Below are 18,943 nucleotides of genomic sequence, written 5' to 3'. Positions count from 1 at the left end.
TTCTCGTAGGAAAACATCTTGAATGAAACACTTTTGCGACACAAATATTGCTTACCCATAAAGTATAGTTATTTATAATACAAGTGCAGAAGGCATTGATATTCTTCCACGAGTTCAAAATTCAAAAACGAGCCACGAAGTGGCGAGTTTTGGAATGAACGAGTGGTAGAATGAGCCTTCTGTACGAGTATGACATTATTTTCTCTAATTCATTGCATTTTCATTGAAATTAATGAAATATTTCCATAAATATATTTTAGTGATTTTTGCATTGAATAATGTTGGTTGGCAGAACTGATTTCTTTAAGGCAAATTAATGAATTGACAGATAAAGCCGTGGCGGAAAGTTCGGAGTACCAACATAGAATAATAAAATATAACCATGAAAACTGCGTGTTTCTGATATATTCTCGCACGATTTTGTTCTACAAGATGTGGAAGAATGAACGGAATAACCACAGAATTAGAGAAATAATTTTAGACTGCTCTTCGGTGAATCAAACATTATTCAGAAAGAAATTCGTTCAGTTCATAATTTACCTTGTAATTGAAAAAGTCGTCCATGGATTTTCCCAATTTTTGTCATTACTCTTATTATTATAATTGCAAACAGTATTGGCTTCATTATGACCAGTTTTTGAGATACACATGGTATTATATATTAAGAGGGGCGATCGTTATTACAAAAGTTACATACCAATGAAAATTTCATACAGTGTAACCGTAAGAGACACGTTAGCGTTTACTTATTTGGTCATTGTACAATGAAAGGTATTGTCCCAAAATCAATGCTCACTGAAGTATCTCAAGAACTATAAGACTCTAGACAAATCATGATAGACACCCGGTCTCTTTTTCGAAATAATCAGATATCGGAAAGCAGATAATAGATCTGAATTCGTTCGATATGGCATATTGCTGAAATTGTATAAGCTCTATAAGCTATCATATCATGTAATAATATGGTGATATGGCGAGTGCTTATGACTGTTTGTTCAGACCTTTTCTTTTAATAAAACTCGAAAAACTGGGTATTAGAGTTAGTGCAAAAGAGTGGATAGCTTCATATCTTTCCGAGCATTCGCAGAGAAAGTCTATTGTTAAAAATGGCAAAGATGTAAAATCAGATATCATTGAATCAAATTATGGGGTACCTCAAGGCAGTGTTATAGGACCCATCTTATCCATAATTTTTGTAATAGATACATGTGATGTAATTGAAGAAATCCTAAAGTTGTTAACTTCTTTTGTTGATGATTTGATGGTTGGTGGAAATGATTTTGATGATATCAAGGCAAAAACAATATGAAATAAATTAAAATTGTGGTTTACAAAGAACAAATTATTTATGAATGAAAGTAAAACATCAGCTGTGCTATTTAGTGTGCAGATCGCAAAAAATGAGGGAAAATGTTTTGGATTTAAATGGTTGTAATGTCAAGATTGAAGAATCGATTAAATTTTTAGGGGTATATTTAGATAGTTTCCTTAAATGGTCATATCATATAGATTATCTGTCAGGGAAGCTATGTCGTGTACGATTTGGAATCAGAACATTATCAAAGTATTTGAGTCTAAATAATTCAAAAACTGTTTATTCTGCAAATTTTGAATACCTTTTAAGATATGGCATTATATTTTGGGGATCAAGCTCAGAGGTCAACAAATTGTGTTACAAAAAAGAGTGATGAGGTATATTTTTAAAATGACTTCAATTCAATCATGTAGGAGATTATTTAAGAGAAATAAATTGTTAACAATTTTTGGTATTTATGTATTAGAATGTTTGCTTTTTTTTCCAGAATGAAGATATTCTTTCAGTTCACATAATTGAAAGTAATCACCCTTTAAGATCGTAGAACTTACATTATTCTATACATAGGTTGTCTCTATCTGAAAAGCACCCATCTTACATGTGTAAAAATGTACAATAAACTACCCGATAGGATTAAACAGTTGAACGATTTTAAGAATTTTATGAAAAATGTCAAAGAATATTTGATTGTTTTGGAACCATATTCTCTGTATGATTATTTGAGTTAATTTTGGTATTTTAGTAGATTTTGGCAATTTGACACTATTCTTTTCATGTATAGTACATTGTGCAGACATATTTTGAAATGAAGAGTATTATTATTATTCTACTGGGTGTGCCATTTGAAATAAGAAAATGTGTTATATTTGAAATTTAAATTTCGTCCCAAAACCACTGTCACAACTGTCACTAATGTCAGTTATTCAACATGTTACCGAAAAGTAGCATAAAAGAATAGTTATTTATAATACAAGTGCAGAAGGCATTGATATTTTCCACGAGTTCAAAATTCAAAAACGAGCCACGAAGTGGCGAGTTTTTGAATGAACGAGTGGTAGAATGAGCCATCTATACGAGTATTATACATTATTTTCTCTAATTCATTGCATTTTTATTGAAATTAATAAAATATTTCCATAAATATCATTTAGTGATTTTTGCATTGAAAAATTTTGGTTGGCAGAACTGATTTCTTTGAAGCAAATTTATGAATTGACAGATAAAACCGTGGCGGAAAGTTCGTAGTACCAACATATAATAATAAAATATAACGAAAACTGTGTGTTTCTAGTTATTTATAATAAAAGTGCAAAAGGCATTGATATTCTTCCACGAGTTCAAAATTCAAAAACGAGCCACGTAGTGGCGAGTTTTGGAATGAACGAGTGGTAGAATGAGCCTTCTGTACGAGTATTATACATTATTTTCTCTAATTCATTGCATTTCCATTGAAATTAATGAAATATTTCCATAAATATATTTCAGTGATTTTTGCATTGAAAAATGTTTGTTGGCAGAACTGATTTCTGTAAGGCAAATTGATGAATTGACCATATTCACCGTCGCCATATTGTTTTGCGACAATACCAACTACCCAGTGTTCCCAACGGAGAAATTTTGAGTTTACTAGAAAAATACCGCTAATATCAAAAATACTATCAGCCATAGAGACTATTCTTCCACTGACTATTTCCAAAAATGAAGCGAAGCCTCCATTTATACACTCGGCCACAATTAATTTGTTCAGAAAACCACCTTTCACTAATGTTTTTATTTCCAAAAGGTGAAATTTTTGCAAAATATTGTCCCAAACAAGCCTATCTGACGTAGCAGCCAGAAAAGGTACACATAAACTTCACTTAGAAACTTTATATTGTGGAATTTTTCTAGTAAACTCAATATTTCTTCGTTGGGAACACTGGGTAGTTGGTATTGTCGCATAACAATATGGCGACGGTGAATATGGTCAATTGACAGATAAAGCCATGGCGGAAAGTTCGGAGTACCAACTTAGAATAATAAAATATAACCATGAAAACTGTGCGTTTCTGATATATTCTCGCACGGTTTTGTTCTACAAGATGTGGAAGAATGAACGGAATAACCACAGAATTAGAGAATGATATATTCTCGCACGATTTTGTTCTACAAGATGTGAAAGAATGAACGGAATAACCACAAAATTAGAGAAATATTATTGTTCTAAACTCAAAGGTCACGGGAGCCGAGAATCGAGAGAAATGTCAAATATAAACGATGTATTCGCCATCTGAAACAGAGAGAAGTTTTCTACTCATCTTAGGTATATTGATCTAAGAGTCACATTGAAAGTCAAAAAGACAATTTGACAAATTCCAATTAGTGGAATTGATGAAAGAAGATGCATATTTTAAAGGATTTTAAGACAAAATTAACGGAAGATCTTGGGAAAGTCGTTAGAATAAAAGAAGAGAGCCACGTCAAAGGGACCAGTGCACACTTATCGCCGGAAGATGCAAAGCGAATTGAAAGAGATCAACTGTCTTCTATCGACGAAGAAGCAGCAGACTGGTTAAAGCATAACGCAAAGAGAGGAGGCTATTCGGTTGATTCTGAAGACCCAAAAGATATTAAAATTCTCTATACCAGTAAAAAACTCCATTGGACAGATCTCGTCTCCAACATTGTTTTACTGACCGACGATCAATTCTGGAGGATAACCCTTCTTGCCTTCATATACACGGATTACGTGGTCAAGATGTATCAGATATGCTTTATCAAAAAAAATACTAACAACACTGTTTTTTTGATAGAAGTGCTGACTGATATCCTTTTCATTTCCAATTATATATGCTTGGTAACGATTTTTTTCTGGAAGAGACTCGAGCTGTTGGTTCGCCGCAGGTGCAGCATCTACAAATTGGCCTTTGATGGCTTGCTCCTCTTGCCATATCATATGATCTATTATTTCGTTAAAAAAGAAGAAAAAGTATCTTCTGTGTATGCTGGTTTGGCTTCAGTCTCATTCCTAAGGTTGTATTACTTTGAGGAATATTTCAACGAGAAGGCAAATAATGCAGGAGCTCAACATCGGAATTACTTCGTGGTGAAATACATCCTCTATTTGTTCTGGTTCACTCACACAATTGCGTGCATTTTATATCTTCTGGCTTGTCCCTTCGAATGTGAACAACCCACTGGATGGGGCTATGTTGTTAAGACTAAGGAACCAACATATGCCTGGTATATATTTGCTTCATATATGGCATTCATGTGTTTATCAAACAGTGGATTTGCAGAGTTCATTGCCACGAACCATTGGGAGAGGATAGTTATATGTAAGTGTTCATTTAAGCACGATCCATTTTTCTGAATAACTTATGCCCACTGAGCTTAGAGGCTAGAAAGTCAGCTTAAAGTTGAAATTACTTTTAGTGGTGCTTCACCGAGTTTTGTGAACGTCTATGACCTAATACTGTGGTTCTACCATAGTATGAGGAAATGATAGTAAGCCAACCGCCGTTTGACGGCAAGGAAATAGTCACCAGGGGTCGCTACTGTAGTTGGATTTGGATTTGGAGAAGTAACTCGATAATAGATAGCGCTGAAGCATGAGCTATAGATGGCACATAAATAATACGATAATTCATTCAGTGGCGTGGTTGAAAAGGGGTCGCATGACATTGCCAACAATTTTTATGTTATTATTAAGTTATCACAAATACACGCCATTGGCCTAAATGCTTATTACAGAGCAGAAAAAATATCAAAATATAGAAATCATCTGACCACTCTATTTCAAATATTTTAGTTCTTCAAAATAACACCGATTTTTTCAGAGGGCTCCACTTAACGAACCAATTTTTTACAGTAAAATTAGAGTAAAACCTGAGTACAACTAGATGGCGCTCAACATCAACAAAATCGAAAAAAGCACTACACTGGCTTACTATCCTTTCCTTATACTATGGTTCTACTACAGACCAATCCCAATGGGCACAGGTACGTTAATATAAAGTTGTGAAATGGTTATGTGAGCAACCGTTTATTATCAGTAAAAACGACTCGTGAAATAACATTTATTTGATCGAAGTATTATAGAGAGAGAGAGAGAGAGAAAAGTTTATTCAGTCTTAAACTATACAGTGTTGACCTCGTCAACTTACAAAGAAATACAAAGAAAAAAAAAATATAATTCATTTTACATCAGAGTTTACAGCTCCTCGAAGTTACTGTCCTGAAGAAACTCATCTACACTGTAGTAGCATTTTTTCATGAGAAAACGTTTGAGTCCACTCTTCTGTGCATTGAGTGTTCGATTATTAAAATTTTCTGGTAGCTTATTCCAGATTGCTAGTAGGCTATATGTTACGTTTCTCTGTGAGTATGTAAAATTAGCCTTTTCTTCAATGAGATAGTTTTTCCCTCTGGTATTATATGGATGTTCTAAATTTTTAAATTCGCTGATGTTATTGATTACGAATATTACGGATTCATATATATACATACTATATAGGGTTAGTATACCATGATTTTTAAACACTGTCCTACAGGTCTCCATTTGTCGCATTCCAAAAATTACTCTTATACACTTTTTTTGTAATCTGAATATCCTTTCACTTTCTGTAGATCTTGCCCAGAAGATTATTCCATATCTAATTGTTGAATGGATGTATGCATGGTAAGAGGTTAATGCAGCATCTGTTCCCACTGTATCTCGGACAATCCTTAGGGCATAGCAGTGGCGTGCTATAGTTGTTGCAGTCTTGTCTATCTGATCTTTCCAGTCTAGATTTCGATCAATAATTATTCCCAAGAAGGGTGTACTAAAAACTGTTTCAATTTTAGTGTCTTGATGTTTCAGATTGACTTGATCATTCCTTCCTCTGAATAAAACAAGTTTAGTTTTCTTTAAATTGAGCATTAAGTTATTGTTGCTAAACCATTTGTTGATGTTCTTCATGTCGTTCTCAAGACTTAATTGACACTCTTTTCCATCCTCAGCTTCACATACTATTGTGGTATCATCTGCAAACATAACCATATCGTTGTCTGTGGTTTGAACTAGATCATTCGTATATAGTATATGAAGTAGTGGTCCCAGAATAGAACCTTGGGGGACTCCGCTTTCTACTTGTTTTAACTTAGATGTTTTGATCTCTCCATCTTTACTCCTGCTTATTGTCCTTTGAGTTCGGTTGGTTAGATAATTTTTCATTAGGGTTAGTGCCACACCTTTTATTCCATATTTTTCCATTTTCGCTAGCAACCTCTGATGATTAACCATATCGAAAGCTTTTGACAAATCTAAGCATAAGGCCGCTGTGGTATATTGCTGATTCAATGATTTGATGATGGTTTTCAATGCCTGGTATATTGCATTTATAGTAGACCGACCTTTCCTAAAAGCACATTGTTGTTTTACCAGTATGTTGTTATCTTCAAAAAATTTGATAAATTTGTCGAATATTATTCTTTCGAAAATTTTATTGATATTAGATAGAAGTGACATAGGTCTATAGTTATCAAATACTTCCTTCTTGCCTTTCTTATGTATAGGTATTATGAGCGCTTCTTTCAACTTTTGTGGATATATTCCTGTTTGGATGGTTTGGTTAATTATATGTGTTAAGGGTATTGTTATAACTGTTGCACATTTTTTGAGGATTTCCACAGGTATTTCATCATATCCAACCGATTTTTTATTTTTTAGTTTCATGATGTATTGATATACTTCTTGTTCCACGACTGGACTCAGAAAAATAGTTTTACTGCAAGGCTTAATGTTCTTAATATTAGTCTTGATGTTTTTATTCTTGGCATTTGAGTTAATGAAAAATTAATTAATTCTGTCCAGTAAAACTTCTTCGTTTTCTTCAGGAAATGAGTTGAAAATAGTAACATGTGTACTACGTTTATTTGTTGCACTTTTTACTAGATTCCAAGTAGCTTTGCTTTTGTTCTCAGCTTCCATTATATATTTCCTATTACTGAGTAGTTTAGCTTGCTTGATAATCTAATAATATAATCCAATATCAATATTGGACTTTGTTCTTAAACGTACAATTACGGTTTTATTATATCAAGAGAAAAGTTAAAATATATGAACAATTGCTTATATATTTATGTATTTTACATAACAAAAGATAAATATGAATGAATTACTCTGATTCTATTTCTGGTACATTCTGACCATTTCTTAAACGTAGGTACAATTTTTGGCGGATCATACTCGACTCAAAATAATTTTTTGAGGGGATTGCGTTGTTTCATCCTGAGATCACTGATAGAATCGTCAGTTTGGCACTCAGTAATCTCTGCCAAAAACACCTTCAATTTCTATTGCGGAAGACTTTGCCTGTAGGGAATAAACTTAAAACTTACTTCAGTATTCTAACGTAAACTGACAATTTCGGCGTGTTATGGGCGACTTTGTTGGACTAGCAAAGAGTCCCTACAAATGTATATATAATATAGTAAACAACCACTTGTGTAAATGCTTGGATATAATGGATAAATATAAAGAAATATTATTCTTATACTTCCAGGTTACTCAAAATAGTTCTCTGTATCATAGATCATCTTCCTTATAACATACAGATGAGGAGGAAAACCCATTTTATCCAAAATTTTTTGTTGTAAATTCCACCGGTTTCCGAAATTAAATAGTTTAGGGACAATTTCTGAGCATTTTTTTGTCATTTGAACTTTCGGTTTTCTCGTAAATGGAACATTTTTTGAAAGTTTCTGAGGCAATGGTGAAATAACGTTGCTTGGAAATGTACAAATAACTAAGGATAATGGCGCATATAAAAACGTGGTATAGTAACATGATTCGATAGTAGTTTCATCATCCATTCAAAACTTATATTCCATCATCACTATCAACCATTCGAGTCAAAGAAAGGGTTGAGAGGTCGATTAAAAGATATATTCAACATGAGCGATGATATAATGTTGAACACAACAGAAACGTGTATGTTACCGACAGAGAGTATGAATGATATGTTTATATAGGGTGTTTTTTTCGAGGTATATAACTTTAAGTTGGCATTACTGTTCAAGATGACGACCGATTTAACAGCTGTCAAGTGATTTATTCTCAGTTTGGTTTGGCAATTCATCATGAATAGACTCACGCCTGAACAACGCTTGCAAATAGTGCAATTTCATTTCGAAAATAATGGTTCTGTGCGGAATACGTATCGTGCACTACGTCTATTAGCGATGAAGCGTACTTCTGATTGAATGACTACGTCAACAAACAAAACTGCCGCATTTGGAGTGAAGCTAATCCTCAAGTGTATGTCGAAACACCATTACATCCAGAAAAACTGACTGTTTGGTGCATTTTATGGACTGGTGGAATCATTGGTCCGTACTTCTTCAAAAACGATGATGAACAGAACGTTACAGTCAATGGTGATCGGTATAGAGCCATGATTACTAACTATTTCATTTCTGAATTGAACAACCATAATGTCCAGGAGCTGTGATCCCAACAAGACGGCGCAACATGTCACACATCTCGTGCCACAATCGATTTATTGAAAGACACGTTTGGTGACCGCCTAATTTCACGTTTTGAACCTGTGAATTGGCCTCCAAGATCTTGTGATTTAACACCGCTAGACTACTTTCTGTGGAGTATGTAAAAACATTGGTCTATGCGGATAAGTCACAAACCCTTGACCATTTGGAAGACAACAATCGCCGTGTTATTGCCGATATACGGCCACAAATGTTGGGAAAAGTCATCGAAAATTGGACGTCCAGATTGGACTACATCCGAGCCAGCCTTGGCGGTCATATGCCAGAAATCATATTTAAAATGTAATGCCATAAGATTATCTTGCGGACAAATAAAATTCATGTCAATCGAATAATCCATCGTTGTTTTATTGCAATTTAAAGTTCTATAGCTCTTGAAAAAACACCCTTTATCAACTTGGAATGGGAACGTAATGATATAGTTACTAGAAAAAGTGAAATAAATTTGTTCGATAGATAGGTGATTATTGAATGGTTTCAATGCAATGTTGAAATAACGTTCAATATCAGCATGTTAACAGTATATACAAAATAATGTAATATAGTTGAAAAAATACGTTGATAAAGATAAGTGTTTATAAAGAAACACGTTAGATTTTGAAACTGAAATGACAACGTTGAAAATTCAACCGGTAACGTGAATTTCAACGATACAACGTTGAACCAACGTACGTGAGTCTATTGGAATTTGTGTTTTTATTTTTCCTTGTTAACCGTTCGCAGTCTGTTTCCAGATTTCTTTTATTTTTATATCGTTTGCAATCGTTTGATAACATACTCGGCTCAAAATTCATCAATTACTGACATTTGGCAAAATTGTAGCACTCTGTTCCCCTGGATCAAGCTCACAAAAAGCAAAATTTTGGATGGTTATAACTCTGAAATCATTGCTATGATTTCGTCAGATCAGACCTTAAACATACTGTAATAATTTTCATCTTCAATAGCTAGTTCTTTTCTTTCGAATATAATTGTTCTTATAACAATTATGTCATATCGGCGGGTGTTTTGTTGATTGCTTGAAGGCTTTCAATACTGTGTATAGAAGAACGGACGGTATCTCAGAATACTTTCTCTGAAATTTTGCGGAAAACTGGAATAATAGAAATATGTATTACCACTATATGAAGATTATTTTACCTTTCCTAACTCTTCAGGTATCACTATGTGCTGTGGTTTTGTCGTTACAACATTGGTCCTAATAGGTGCCCTGAGTTCAGATACTGTAATCAAGTTGTTCCGTCTTGCCAACATTAGAATTCAGCTCAACGCCATAAAAAAGCACCTGGAGTTGATTGGCATGGAAGACACCGAAAGTGACCAAATTATGAGTTACTATCGTCTGTTTTGGAATAAGAAAAAGGGGGTGAAATATGCCAGTGCCATGAATCTCTTACCTCTACCGTTAAAAATGGAGATATCATTCGATATCAATTACTATTTGCTGCAGTGTTCACTTTTGTTCAGAAGTAAACCGGAACCCTTCTTGAGAACGCTGTCTTTGAACATGAAGCACGAGTTTTTCCAACCCGGGGAGATAATCTTTAAATGGAATGTGATCAAATACAAAATGGTGAGTTAAAATCATAGATTCAATTAGTTATTTTTCAATACGCGATAATCAATTCAGAGAGAAATGTGAATAGGTATAGAGTAATAATTTGGTTTCGGCGAACCACATACTGCGGAAGAAAAGTTAGGGAATTGAGACTTACAAACTTTCAGACTCGATCAACTCACTGTTACCCAGGAACTCATCATTAACTTTCTAATGGTCATACATTGAACGATAGAACTGTTTCATTGGCGTGAGAAATCAGATCGGAAAAGACGTTGGTTTGAAAAAGTAATAAACATTAACGTCCCTAGAACCGTACCTTGAGCAATTCCAATGTGGACAATAATTGATTGAGTATGGATTCTGAAGTTTCATATATTGAGTTCTGGAAAAGTAAGAAAATGAGTCAAGGATTTCAAATACAATTCAAAATTTCATTTTCTGAATTTGCATATGTGTTGAATGAATGCAGCACAATATTGAAAATCTCGAACGTATTGAAAGGGACAAGCACTTTTTAGCTTGTCAGCTTTCTAAATTTTAAACTTACAAGAATTTGAAATGGCATCATTTACTACTCGCGAATATGAAGACATGAATCCAACTAGATATAATAATAATAATAATAATAATAATAATAAATACTCTTTATTTCGGAATCGTCTCAAGTTCACAACATGAAATGAAATGAAATAGTGTCAAAAAAGTAGTATATTTTCTAGTTATTTCCTAAATAATCTTGTAGGCAATAGGGTTCCATATCCATCAACATCGAGAATATTTTCTTCTTAAATATTTTGTAGTTTGTGATGTTCTTTGTTTCATTTGGTAGATGATTGTATAATAGTAGACATCTGTATTCTGCTTGTTGTTGGGTTGTTGTTAGTCTATATTTGGGATAGTTATAATTCTGTGTTCTAGTTTCATATCTTTCCTTCAGATTCTTGTATTGTTCAAATAATTCATTATTCTTATGTATAAACAGAATGCATTCTTGTATGTATAAGCCATATAATGTTAATATCCTTTTCTGCCGGAAAAATCCTCTGCATGATTGGTTGTAATTCAAGCTGCATATTAACCTCACAGCTTTTTTTTGGAGTCTGAAAAGGGATTGTATGTTTCCAGATCCGTAAAATATCAGTCCATATCTCAATTTTGATTCTATCATTGCATAGTATACAGTTTTCGTTACTTCAGGATTTAGATATTTAGCTGTTACTCTGAAAGCATACAATGATGATGCAATTTTGTCTTCTAAGTTTGCTATATGTGTTTTCCATTTCATATCACCATCAATGTATATACCAAGAAATTTTGTGTGTTCTGATATCTTGAATTCTTGTTTGTTTATGTTGATTTTTCTAGGATTTTCTATATTAGAGTGTATTGGATGGAATAATATCATCTTGGTTTTCGTTTTGTTGAGTATTAAGTTGTTATTCTCTAACCATTCTTCAGTGTAGTGCATTATTTTTTCAGTTATACTCCTGAGATCAGGCCATAATGGTTGTACTGTTAGAAGGTTTGTATCATCTACATAGTGAACATTTGTTATTTCTGTTCGGTCCTCGATCAGAGAAATATGACCAAAGTCGTTAATATAAATGAGAAACATTACTGTCCCTGCTACGCTGCCTTGTGGTATCCCCATCTTGATTTGCCGTTCTTCTGATTTAATGTCTGATCCATTTATCCGAATTTTAACCTGCTGCGTACGTCCATAGAAATAGGATTTAATCCATCTTAATGCGTTTCCTTGTATTCCATAGTGTTCAAGTTTTTGGTAGAGGATTTCTGGGTCAAGACAATCATATGCTTTGGACAGGTCCAGAAATATTCCTAGTGCCAGTTCACAATCTTCGAAGGCTTCCATAATTCTTTTTATAAATTGGAATATTGCTGTTTGTGTTGATTTTCCTTTCAAGCATCCATGTTGGTTTGAGCCAAGTAGTCTTTTTGATATGAAGAATTCCATTATTTGCTGGCAGAATGCCTGTTCGAATAATTTGGCAAATGATGAGATTATGCTAATGGGCCTGTAATTTCCATAATCTTCAGGGTCACCAGTTTTGAATTTCGGTCGTATTTCTGCTGTTTTAAGTTTTGATGGGAAATATCCTTCTGTGATAGAGTTATTAATGATATATGTTATTACCTGAATTATTTCCTCTTTGGTATGTTTAATTGTTTTGTTTGAGATTTCATCTATTCCACTTGAGGTTTTATTTTTCAACTTTTTGATAATATCCATTATATTTTGTTCATTAATTTTTTGTGTTGTAAATATATGTTGTGCTTTGGTGTATGTCATTGGCCTTTTTTTCTGGTTTATGTTTTTAGTAAGGTTAGTAGCAGCATGTAAGATGTATTCATTAAATTCATTTGCTAAATTTTCCATGTTTCGTTTCCTAGGAATTTGGGTATCATAATTGTTTTTATGTAGAGAATTTACAATGGACCAGATTGTTTTATTTTTATTGTCTGAATTTTCTATGAGTTTTCCGAAGTTGTCAGTTTTGTTTTTGGTGAGCAGTTTATCATATTTTTGTTTTGTTATTATGTATTTATTCCAGAATTTTTTATTTTTAGTGCTCAGTATAAATAATATATCTAACTCATGTTTTGTTTGTTGAATTTCAATATTGTTGTGTTTTGGTTTGTGTTTTTTAGATTTTATTGGAATTTTTATGAGAGGACAGCTGTTATTGAAGTGTTCAAGATAAATATTATGGAATATATTAAATTGTTCATTAATGTTTTTTTGATCACACTCATAAACTGATGACCAGTTCTGTTGGGATAATGATTTTTTTAAATCGTTGAGGTTTTTTTCAGATAACGCTCTTATGTGAGTATAATTGATAGTTTTATTGAGTGAAAAAGATATTTTTTGTGCGAGGTGATCTGATATATGAGTTTGTAATATCTCTGTGCTATACGGAGAGTTTACTTTGACATAAATACCATCTAAGCATGTTGATGTTGAGTGGGTTATTCTTGTAGGTTCAAATATTGTTTGCTCGATTCCGAAGGTTTTTAGGAAGTTCGTCCAATCTCTTTTTGTTTTGTTTTCTTGTAGCATATTGATGTTGAAATCTCCTGTTATTATTATTTCATAGTTTTCCTTTGTGAGTTTTTCTAAAATAGGTGTTAACTGTGTTGTAATTTGTTCTGTATTTCCATCATTATATACAGCAAGACATATCCATTTTTTGTGGTCTAAGTGGTACTCTATGGCAGCACACTCAAATTGTTTTATTTTTGATATTTTCCCTATATCTTGTCTTTCCCATGATTCTATGTCATTTCTGACAAATATTGCAGTTCCTCCATGTTCTCCTAGTGGTCTACAATATTTAGCCGTTAAAGTGAAGTTTTTTATGGTGTGATGCATGATTTGTTTTTCCGTTTTCCAATGTTCCGAGATGCATACTATTTTTATATCTGGGTTTTCGTCTGTTAGTTTTTCTAGTTTTTCTGTTGTATTTCCAATTGATCTTATATTTTGATGAAAGATTGTGATTTTATATTGATTGTTTTGTTTTTTCTGATCATTTACAGTTGATTGTTTATGGGGGGTCTTTTGTCTAAAAAATGTTGTCCCCTTTTGAAATCAAATCTTGTGTATTTTATTCCAGTTGGCCAGAAATCGTTTTCATATGCAATATCTTTCATTTCAAAAGGGAAACCTAACATGATGCTGTTATAATGTATGTTTTCATTATTCCTCAAGTTCAATATTTTCACTGATATTTTATTCTCTTGTACTTTTCCTTTATTGGCGATAAATTTGATTATATCTGTCTCTGTAACATCTTTATGTATTCTTGATATAAACAGCCAGGCTTTTTTGTCTTCATTCAATTTGGATGATTTTAATGTTGTATTATTATTTATTCCAGTCCCTGTTTTAACTTTATGTCTTTTATTAACTTTATATTTGACTTCTTTAAATCCGTTCACATCATCTATATTTGTGAGCTCATGTTCCATTTGTTTATTTATCGTTTCTTGATTCTGAGTGTTTACATTCTTCGTTTTAAGGTTAAGTTGTTTATTATAGATACAGTCTAAGAGCTAGTGAACGGCAGGCCATACATATTTTAGGAGAATTTAAAATAAAAATGTTGTACCATAGTATAAGGAAAGGATAGTAAGCCAGTGTAGTGCTTTTTTCGATTATGTTGATGTTGAGCGCCATCTAGTTGTACTCACGTTTCACTCGAATTTTACTGTCAAAAATTGGTCCGTAAAGTGGAGCCCTCTGAAAAAATCGGTGTTATTTTAAAGAACTAAAATATTTGAAATAGAGTGGTCAGAAGATTTCTATATTTTGATATTTTTTCTGCTCTGTAATAAGCATTTACGCCAATGGCGTGTATTGGTGATAACTTAATAATAACATAAAAATTGTTGGCAATGTCATGCGACCCCTTTTCAACCACGCCACTGAATGAATTATCGTATTATTTCTGCGCCATCTATAGCTCATGATTCAGTGCCATCTATTATCGAGTTACTTCTCCAAATCCAAATCCAACTACAGTAGCGACCCCTGGTGACTATTTCCTTGCCGTCAAACGGCGGTTGGCTTACTATGCTTTCCTTATACTATGGTTGTACCTACCTACCAACCATGATGCGCGGAAGTGGTGACCTCACATAATTTTATGAACTAAAAAAGTATTTTAAGAAAGCTACCGTTTGGATATGTCAAAATACAGTGTTATAGCTATTCATAAAAGAAACGGCAAACGAGTATCACGGTTTTGAAGTAGTGGCAGTAATTTTCTAAATAAAATTTTTTTTTTCACTTAGGAAATATTAGGCTTTTATACTAATATTCTGATGAGGATAATACACCAAGAATGACTTTTTTAGATTTGCGTAGCTTCTGGAATTATCGAAGTACTTTCGGATGAAGATTACGAAAGTCCCATAATATCTTTTGGTAAAGGTTCTGTACTGGGAGAAGCTGCTCTGATTTTGAATCTACCCTCAAAAACCACAGTTCGAGCAGCAAATTATTGCGAGTTGCAGGTGAGGCTATCTTCAATTTTCTTTCTATTTTACTATACTACAACTCGAATAACTTCGGTGCCGAAAACAAAGTATGAAATAGTATTTCATTAAATTTTCACTGAGAGTTCGGATGAACTCCAATATCTGGGATGGCTTCAAGGAGATTGATTCCTCACTTCTACAAGTTCCTTGTCCAAAACAGATTTTGCGTTGGCTAGTGATGGCGAGGCATTTCGTCACCAGGTGATTCGGAGTTTCTTCCTCCTCCCCACAGAATCTGAACTCGTAATTTTCTGCTAGACCCGTTCTCATGAGGAGTTCCCTAAGGCGACAATGCCTTGTGAGAATCCTGTGAGGAGGTGTAGTATATTCTTGCTAAGATCCAGATACTTCTTGGATCTTGCACTGTCAAAGTTTTGAAGAAACTTTTCGGAATGATCCAAACCAGGAAAATTCCACCAGGTTTTTTTCCTTCTCCTGAAACCATTTCTTGTAAGTACATTTGCCTATGCCAAAGAAAGGTTTAGGGCCGATGAAAGGAGTTTGAGCTCCTTTTTGGGCAAGTGTGTTGGCCTCTTCATTCCCTCTAATTCTCGAGTAGCCGGGAACTCAGACTAAAAACACCTTATTATTCTCGCCTATTTCATTGAGTTTTCTTCGGCACTCCGAGACCATTTTTAGAATCGATGATTTGTGAGCTGAGTGCTTTAATGCAGCCTGACTATCAGAATGTATCTCTATATCACATTTCTGTTAGTTTCTTGTTAGGTTAATTACTACACATCTATCAATTGCAAATATCTTCGCCTGAAAGGCAATTGGACAGCGGCCTAACGATATTGAGCCTCTGTTACCAGTCCCAAATACTCTAGCAGCAGTCTTCCAGTCGTCCAGTGGTTTTGGAACCATCTGCGTACCATTTGATGGTATTTTATTTGAGAACTGGGATTGTGTACCCCCTTCTCTATCTTCTTTTCTTGGTATATGTTAGTGGATCAATGAAGGTTTTATCATTATTATTCCAGGTGCTGTACAAAGTTGATTTCGTGCAAATCATCAAGTTGTTCCCCGAAATCTACCTCCAACTAAGAGAAGCGATACTATCAAGAATAGACAATTTCAGACAGGACGAGTACAAGCTTGAATTCGTCTCAAAATTCACGAGTCTCAACCTTTATGTATCACAAAAAATGAATCTGTCAGCCATCAAAAGGGTTAAAAAGAGACTTTTGGCAGAGCCATTCGAAGACATCATACCGGAAGATCATCATGCCTGTGATCTTTATAAATACGCGGAAAACGTGAAGAAAAAAAAAGGCAGATATATCGCTCTAACCGAAAAGTTTCCCTGGGTTTTATCACCGCACTCTTCATTTTCAAGGGTTTGGGAATTCATTATTTTATTCGATGTTCTTATCATCGCTTTCCTTTATCCTTACTTCATCTCGTATCACAGGGGATTTCCGTACGCAGTGGCCAATGCTTCTTGGATTCTCGAGTTATTCTATTTCGCCGATATTTACATAATTCTGACAACGGCAATAGAAGGAAAAGACTATATCATCAATAAGTTCTCTTTGTTGCTTCACTACCATTTGCGATCATTCAAATTCCATTTGGAATTGCTATCAACCTTTCCGATAGAATATTTCTTCTTCAGAAGTAGCAATCAGATATTTTTCACAATGAAGTTGAATCGTCTGCTGAAATGCTACCGAATTTATACTTTTTTCAAAAAAACCGAAACTCAGTTCCTGGTTGCCAACATTTTAGCTTTGAGGTTGATCAAATACGCCATATATATTATTCTCGTTAATTATTGGTACGGTATTTTGCTTTATTCGAGTACTTGTTTCTCGCCGTTCTGCACCAGAGATGGCTGGTATAGAACACACCTGATATCTGATCAAAAAATGAAATTATCTAGCCCGTGTACTAGTTATCCTACTCTGATGTCCACCTATTTTGGACTCACGGTATTATCTACATTAGGCTTCGATGATATAACTCCAGGAAACGTTCAAGATATGGTCCTAGTGATAGTCGGAGTTGTTATTGGTAAGCGTTTACATAACAATAATACTAGATTATAGTCCAGTCAACTTGTGCTCACAAGGGCCCACTACGAGAAAGTTTAGGGTAGTTTTGATTTCTTATAATATCAGTTTTTCGTGGTTGACCTTCCTATAAAAAATTTCAATTTGTGTATTCTATTGTATAAACCTTACGACAGTATTATTTCCTTGATAACCAAACTGAAATCAAGCTTAACATTATTCATTATTTTTTCTTAACCAGGAATATTCCTATTTGGATTCTGCACATCAGAACTGGCAGCTACCATAACATACCACATTCAGATGAAGATCGATTTCCAATCCCAAATGTTTGCAGTTGAAAAATTTCTTATCGATAATAAGATGAAGCAAAGCATTAGATATAGAGTGATGAGGTATTTCGAGCTGCAATGGTACTATAACAAAGGGGTGTATTTTTGGAAAAAATGCCTTTTCCACAACGCTACAACGAAGATTCAGAAACAAGTTACATTCAAGGTAACAACTTTTTAAATGCGATTCCGTATGATTTTTACAAATTAAAGATATCAAATGATACACACTACAAATCTTCTCAGGGCCGATTCCACAGGTTACTCTTAAATCATAAGCTCAGCTTAAAGGGCTAAAGATTCACTTAGGCCCAGTTTCACCAAACAAGGTAACAACTTTTTAAATGCGATTCCGTATGATTTTTACAAATTAAAGATATCAAATGATACACACTACAAATCTTCTCAGGGCCGATTCCACAGGTTACTCTTAAATCATAAGCTCAGCTTAAAGGGCTAAAGATTCACTTAGGCCCAGTTTCACCAAACAGCACTTGATCCCAGATTGATTAAACTCCGCTTGTTACTAAAGCAGGCTTAACAGTGTTTTCTGTTTCACCATGCATCAACCCGTCCGAAGATGATCCCGATTAACCAAATCGCGATTAAATAGTCAAACCATTTGGCAACGTTGTGAACAAAAAGTTATATAGTGTTCTGTATCGTATTAGCAGTGATGACCACCATTGGCGCTAGGTGTCAGGTGTCATTCATTCATAACTCATAACATTTCAAATCATTTGTCATCTTGTAAACAAAAAACAAAGTTAATTTTTGCCGAAAATGTCGAGTGATGTGCTTCGAAATGTCGGAAACTTGCAGAAGTTGAAAAGAAATTATCCCATTTCACAAAACCACACATTCTGGAAAAAAAACTATATAAGTAATTTTATTAACTTATTTATTTTTATTAACAAGTTTAACTGCTTCTTAAATAATATTTCAATCAAACATATCAATAAATTATTCTTTGCAATGAATTTCATAAAACACAAAAACAAAGTTTACGTGTATTTTAAATGGGAAATATTGAGCCTATACATATAGTCATATTTTGATAAAATTGACCCAAAAATTAGATATTTCCGGAAAAATAATTATATAGACAAGAGTTCCATACTGATAA

General features: G+C 33.8%; 1 protein-coding gene across 2 annotated transcripts in view; it reads left to right on the top strand.

Annotated features, from left to right (window-relative positions):
- Window positions 1-18,943, top strand: part of LOC123677688 — a 54,878-nt gene that overhangs the window by 9,148 nt on the left and 26,787 nt on the right. The window contains exons 1-5 of one of the 2 annotated variants that reach the window (XM_045614364.1): window positions 3,623-4,632; window positions 10,003-10,418; window positions 15,288-15,446; window positions 16,454-17,486; window positions 17,727-17,983. In XM_045614364.1, the coding sequence (XP_045470320.1) occupies window positions 3,696-4,632; window positions 10,003-10,418; window positions 15,288-15,446; window positions 16,454-17,486; window positions 17,727-17,983 (2,802 nt within the window). In that variant the 5' untranslated portion in view covers window positions 3,623-3,695. Of the gene's footprint in view, window positions 1-3,622; window positions 4,633-10,002; window positions 10,419-15,287; window positions 15,447-16,453; window positions 17,487-17,726; window positions 17,984-18,943 lie in introns of those variants that run through there. The other variant, XM_045614365.1, reaches the window with a different exon arrangement.

This window comes from Harmonia axyridis, chromosome 4 (genome assembly GCF_914767665.1).
Source record: "Harmonia axyridis chromosome 4, icHarAxyr1.1, whole genome shotgun sequence".
NCBI classification, from domain to species: Eukaryota; Metazoa; Arthropoda; class Insecta; order Coleoptera; family Coccinellidae; genus Harmonia; species Harmonia axyridis.
This window is presented reverse-complemented; position numbering and strand designations above follow the sequence as displayed.